Source organism: Solanum pennellii, chromosome 2 (assembly GCF_001406875.1).
Source record: "Solanum pennellii chromosome 2, SPENNV200".
Classification (NCBI taxonomy): Eukaryota; Viridiplantae; Streptophyta; class Magnoliopsida; order Solanales; family Solanaceae; genus Solanum; species Solanum pennellii.
In genome coordinates, this window is record NC_028638.1 from 39,264,684 (window position 1) to 39,271,131 (window position 6,448).

The 6,448-nt window shown below is 33.5% G+C and overlaps 1 protein-coding gene across 4 annotated transcripts; it reads right to left on the minus strand.

The window, feature by feature from the left end:
• Positions 1–1,573: 1,573 nt before the first annotated feature.
• LOC107008851 (phosphoglycerate mutase-like protein 4) lies at positions 1,574–6,134 on the minus strand. Of its 4 annotated transcripts, none has more exons than XM_027915033.1 (8): positions 5,912–6,134; positions 5,524–5,644; positions 4,737–4,787; positions 4,187–4,297; positions 3,059–3,190; positions 2,559–2,634; positions 2,208–2,473; positions 1,574–1,768 (listed from the first exon to the last, which is right to left on the minus strand). In XM_027915033.1, the coding sequence occupies exons 1-7, from the start codon at positions 6,106–6,108 to the stop codon at positions 2,250–2,252; spliced, it is 912 nt and encodes a 303-aa protein (XP_027770834.1). In that variant the 5' UTR covers positions 6,109–6,134; the 3' UTR covers positions 1,574–1,768; positions 2,208–2,249. The 4 variants fall into 4 exon arrangements, with proteins under 4 accessions (XP_027770834.1, XP_027770833.1, XP_015063537.1 ...); XM_027915032.1 differs by having other exon boundaries at positions 1,574–1,774; XM_015208051.2 differs by lacking the exon at positions 1,574–1,768 and having other exon boundaries at positions 1,969–2,473.
• Between the last annotated feature and the right edge of the window lie 314 nt (positions 6,135–6,448).

Consider the following 6,448-nt stretch of genomic DNA (forward strand, 5'->3'; position numbering starts at 1 on the left):
ATTTTTTTTTGAAAATATTGAACTTTTAATTCATCCACTTTATAATTAAATGGAGTAAAATTACTATGTCAATAATTAATTTCTTAATAAGTGTGTGTCACATTTTACTTGTTATAATTAGGAGTTCGAAACCTAGATAAGTCACAAAAAGATAAAGTTGATCAAAATAAGTCACTATTCTAGTAAGTAACTAAAATAAGCTTACTCGATTTTTTTTTTGTTTTATGCAATATTTCAAACATTTTCCGTTAGTCTTATAACGTGTATATTTTAATATATAGTGAAACTATTTTTCACACCTTGTAAAACAGAACTATTTCTTACACTTTGTAAAGTATAAGTTTTACTTAGACTTAACAAGTTTTTCTTACACTTTATAAAGTGAAAGAAAATCTTATACTTCAAGAAAAGTTACTTTCGCAAAATTCAAAATGGTGGGTCTATTTTTAATATATATATTTAATGAAATGTAGCGTGAATCCCATATTTTCTTTGTAATTTTTCAATCAAAATTTATATTCTCTCTCCTTTGATTTCTTTAGCAAATTTAAAGGGCAAATTGAGCCCACAATTTCATGTGTTAAAATTTGAATGGATCATATACAACTATTGTTTGTTGTAAAAAAAAGTTATACTTTACAAAGTGTAAGAAATAGTTTCATAGTTCTCTTATCTATTAAAATATATACGTTATGAGCTCACAAAAAAACATTCGGAATATTGTACAAAACAATTTTTTTTTCTTTCACTAAGCCTAACATTCGGAATATTGTATAAAACAATTTTTTTTCTTTCACTAAGCCTATTTTAGTTACTTACTAAAAACATTAGCTTATTTTGATCATTTTTAATTTTTTTGTGGCTTATTTATATCCCGGACTCACTCCACTAATTAGTTGATTCTGCATATCTTTATGCGATGTCTAACACATTTTTCAACCGTATTGCTATAGATTTTTTTTGTTTTCATAATAATTATGTTGCTATTAGTTATGTATTGCTATAGATTTCTTTTTATAATAATTATGTTGCTATTAGTTAAGTGTATTAATTACTTATACGTTATATGACCTTGTTTTCGTATATATAGGAAATTTTTCCTTTTATAAATAAACAATTATATTTTGATAAAATTTGTTCTTTTGTTATAACAACTAGTATACCCTCAGATCTTTATATCCAATATTATAAAAATTAAATTGCCTTTATTAAGAAAAGGAGGAACAAGGGATATAGAGTGGAGAGAAAATTTGGGTTTTTATTTTGGGAAAGGGTATTCTAAGAATCAGAAAAAATTTCAACAATAATATACTAGTTAAAAACTTGGACAAACCAAAGTCTTTTGTAGTTTAAAAAGCCATAAATTTATGGCTCGAGTGATAAACACTGGGTATTTATCAAACGCATAGGTAAGCCCAAAAAATGCTTATAAGCTAGCTTAACCAGCTTAGCCAAACAGCTTCTAACATAAGTTAATGTGCTAACAAAGCGTATTCAAGGATTATCATCACGCATCCCCACTGAAAAAACATCAATAATGCAAACCTCACTCATAACTAGTGGTGTAAGCATATACTACACAAAATAATGAGGGACATGTCCATATCATCTAAATGATGCAACAGAAAAAACTTTTTGTCCTCTTATAAGCATTGACTAAACAAACTTCATACAGAATCATTACGCCAAAGACACTGTCAAAGATGCTCAATGTCCCAATTACAAGTCAGAAGGGATCTAAGCCTTCGGCATAATGTCAAATCATCTTCTGCATCTTAAATCATAAAACATGGTCACTCCAACAACAAATTAGTCAAAACAAAATTGCTCATTGACTCATATACAATCGAGCAATGACCAACAACAAATAGAGAACAGAAAGCAAAAGGGCATCAAGTTTGCTCAATTGTTAGTTGCATCCCCTAACTAGCAAGTGAGGAAGAACTATCCATCCCTCATGGATAGAGATAAGAAAAGAAAAGTGAATTTATTGAGTCCCCATAAATGGCTTACAATAGTCCCGATTACTCTAAAATATTGCCTTAAGCTATTAAAAGAAGAAATAGACTTTGATACAACAAAAGGAAAAGAAGAACCGGTATTCACTGTCTAATAGCCTTGCTGATCATTAATAAGTTATTAAAGCATTCAAATAGGGTGACATAAATAATTCAATATCTCCATTCATTACAAACAATGTAAAGTACCTCTTTGCAAGAAATCTGAATGTTGAGAGTGGCATGCCAAAATTAACCGGAAGTTTTGTCCCCACCAAATCCCGAGTTCAGAAATTCTGTCTTGTTGAGATGACTTACATCGGCCCAGAGTTTAACGGTCCATTCATCCTTATCAGACAAGTGAAGTATACCAACAGATGTATTCCAGATCTTACTTTTAGACCTCCTATGTGGGGAAGCCCGCATGTGAAGTGCTCTGATTGCACCCCCGTGAGATACCACAACTACTCGTTTTCCTACATCGTGAATAAATAAATATCATACCCACAAAGCATCTTTATGATATAACACTCTTTGATCAATCCAATAATTAAAGAATACCTCTGTGGTTCTTTGAAATCCTCTGTAAACAAGAAGTGCAGCGTTGATAAAGTTGATCTAAACTTTCCCCACCACCCTGCAAATAATTGGTGGAAAACTGAATACATGCAATTATGAAACAGACGAGATCAAACAGTCTCTGTTCCTTCCCTCTTTTTCTTTTATCTTGGATTGGGTACTTGATGGGTGATGTACGTCCTGGGAGTCCTGATTATAATTTGGTTCAATCTAATGGCAGTTAACGCTTCCTTGATTATCGATTTTAGCTCAATTTTCCAATTTAGAGCTCATACTTATGGCATACATATGTGACGAAGCAGATTGAATAGCCGAAAAGCATAAATAAAAGAAGCAAATTGCAGAAAATTCATATTGATGACTACAAATTTATTTAAGAATGTAGGATAATGCTGATCATGGCAGTAATAACACATGGGGTGCTCTTCTGCTTCTTTTTTCCTTTGTCTTTTTGGGTTTGTATAGGAGAAAGGAGTACTCACTGGAATAACTTGATCATTTCGGTCAGAGAGAAAAGCCTTATAAGCCAGCGGTTGGCTTTTGGCTGCTTCACGAAGCGAAATACCTTGAAGATCTCCTAGATGTCTCTCTCGAAGGTCTGGATCTTTAATGACCTATATTAAGCACAAACCAAGACATAAAAGCAAGTTATTTACTCCAATATGTTGTCTAGTCAGCTATTCCAAGATTGCATACAAATCTCAGCTATCAAACCCACAGTTCCCTATCCCTCCCTCATATCCATGCTGAACCCGCGCAATTGCATCTGTTCCACATTGGACGGGCATCAGCTCCTTAACATTGTTAATGACTTATTACTTCCCAGATTTATGCTTTGACAGAATGAAGATAGATTCATACAATAGATCTTAAATATCAGTTACACAAAACTTTAACCCTTTCTTAGCCTCTTAAGCATCATATTCTACCGCGTAGTATTACCTCTAACACTCTGACTGACTACCCATCTAGGGAACTAAGGAAGACCTGTTTCCAGAACTGAAGAGTTGCATTCTTACTAAGAGGTGAGCTGTCTTTATTCCCTACTCATACACAGAACTAATGGACAACAACAACATATTATGAAATCACTAAGCTCCTCTGTTCATGCTCATGACAGTTATATTAACAAGAAGAAAAAGAAGTGAAGCAACAATAGCTTAATTGTGAGAAGCATTCACAGAAAATGTAAATCTACATACTGAGAAAAATAGAAAGGGTGAACAATAAAAGCAGGATCACTTCTAGAATAGAAGCCTCTAAACAGTGGAAACAGAGCTGATACTGCAGGTCGAATCGAATTCCAGGAAAATCAAGAGTACTCAGTAAAAAAATAGTTCAATTATTTGAAAATAAATGATAAAAGAAACCCCTATTGTGAAAGCAAAATAGATATCATGAAACAATTACTGAAAATTTTCTTCCATCCACCAACTAATAAATAATTGAAACCTGCAAAAGTTTCTAATGAGTATATCACATTATCCAATTCAGTGACAAAACCAAAATCTCTTTACATAATCAGTTATGATGAGAATAATAATATGTGTATTTGAAGTTACTCTAATCTGCTTGAATTCTGACAATGCAAATCCATAGTGAATTCATACCTCTAGATCCCCACAACTCCTTGCTATTATCTCTGCTGTCTCATGGGCCCGTTTTAAGTCAGATGAATATATGACAGAGATCCTTGGCTCCTTGGAGAGCCGGGCTGCCACCTTGAATAAATCAACTTCAGGCGTTGACCAAAAACCCCAAAGAGAAAAAGAAAAAATGAAAATGGAAGGAAGAAAAGGTTGAAATTAACCGCACTGGAAGTTATTAAGCTGGGAAACCTTGAAGTCCCACATCCCCTACCCCACAATAAAAACAAACAAAATGAAACGGGTAAAGGTACAGATTATCTCCCTTAAGTAGTGGTATCTTAGGAATTGAATCTTTTCTCTAACAAAAATGTTAACAAAGATTGTCAAAGTTTTAGCTAAGGGCTGGGCCATAATTCATTTCCTTCTCTTTTAAATGCATATACTTTAGAACAAATGCTGAATTGCGCGTCTCAAAAAATTATAAGGGTAGTGTACATCAATTTCAAAGGTTCAAAGCAATTAAGTGATATACAGAATTTACAAAACAAAATACTATTCTACAGATACTTACAGCAGTAGCTTGCTGTCTTCCGATGTCATTTAATTCGACATCTAAATGTCCCTGGTAAATAAATGAAACAAGCATCAGTTACCACATCCTATTTTTATGATCCATTAAGTGTTATTGAATTTTCCATACAAAGCCAAACGATAACGATTCACAAGAAGTTCCAAGTGTATACATCACGGACTTTTTTTTGATAACCGAGGAATTTTCGAGGGTCCGGGGTGCACGGTTAGAAACTCAGTGGAGAATGGACCCACCTTTCTACCCCTTCTTTACTTAAATACTAGACTTCTGTCTGTGGCAAGGCTCGAACCCGTGATGTCCGCTTAACCCATACATCACGAGTTGACTCTTACCACCGGACTGAAGCCCATCCAACAACATCAAGGACTTTCAATCACTTAGATGTGGTAAACAAATTCTATCCATATTTCCTCTGGTTTTGCATTATGCCACTTACGCTTTATAAGAATTTGGTAGAATTCCTCAATATGATACAAAAATATAGACAATGGATTAAATACGATCAGTAATAAGTACAAAATATTACCAAGTTTGGACAAATTTTTCTTTCACAATGAGCAACTAGATGGCAAACTAATTAGAAAGGAACATCCTAGCTAAGAAATACTCCAAAAATTCAAAATATTAAGTTTTGCATGTCAGTTTTACCGTGTAAAGACTCCTAAAAACTTTTAAAAATTACAAGTCCAGAAAGAACAAGGACACATACTTTAACAACAACAACAAAAAAAAGATAACAGAAAGCTAAAACGAGGTAGAAAAATACCTGAATTCTGCCACCAGCGTTCCATTCCGTCTCACCATGACGGATTACGATAATCTCAGTGAAATTAGGACTCATATTTTCAGATTTCGCATCTCCGCCACACTCAGGCTGCGATATAACCCTGATTAACAAATTCACATCACAAGTTAGGGCAGGAAAGGATCGGAAATCAAAAACAAAAAAGCACGATTATCCAAATTTAAAGGCAGTTAGTACACCTCTTAGAATATAAACACTACATACTTTTCAAAATTTTCTTTTGGTTTCCAATATACAGATATACCTCAAATAAACTACTTATATGCCAATGTAATTCAAACTTCAAAGCATGACAGTAATAGGTGCACTTATAGAAACTTCTTATACAGTAAGCGATGTAAATACAGACCTAGAAGTAGAATCAGCCATGGAAATATGAAGAAGAGGAGTGATTGAATTGAATCTCAAGGCTGGTATTCTGAGAGTATGCTTGGAAATTGCAGCAATTGGTAACAATTTTGAGCAACAAAAATTGCTGGTCTGAGAGTGGCGGAGAAGCAGATGAATGTCAGGCTTTAGTGATTCCACATAACGAAATGAGATCATCTCCGGCTCCGTAGAGGATTTGTATTCCTGTTACTGATGAAAATAACAAAACTAGATGGGCTTACGGATCTGGGCCAGCCTAATAGGTGTCCAAAATTTTCGATGGGCTAAAAAAGAGCCATATCTTTTGTACTTTCAACAATACCAAAGAGTTTAAAACATAATGAGGCAAAATAATTAGGGCAACTTTCACATATAGCAAATAAAAAATTTATATTTGTATGTAATAGCAAAGTTTGCATAATTGCGCTCCATAGCAAACATAGAAACTGTATAATTCGCTATATATATACAGTTGAAGCAAATTGTATAAAACGAAGTGTATAAAACAAGAAAGAGA

What these genes read in the sequence shown, in the direction of transcription:
- LOC107008851 (XM_027915033.1), bottom strand. Translation starts at nt 6,108, where the DNA reads ATGATCTCATTTCGTTATGTGGAATCACTAAAGCCTGACATTCATCTG. An exon ending in GAAGACAGCAAGCTACTGCT is followed by an intron (nt 4,298 to 4,736) that starts GTAAGTATCTGT and finishes GATTTATTCAAG; the next exon opens with GTGGCAGCCCGGCTCTCCAA. An exon ending in GGAGTTGTGGGGATCTAGAG is followed by an intron (nt 3,191 to 4,186) that starts GTATGAATTCAC and finishes TGCTTAATATAG; the next exon opens with GTCATTAAAGATCCAGACCT.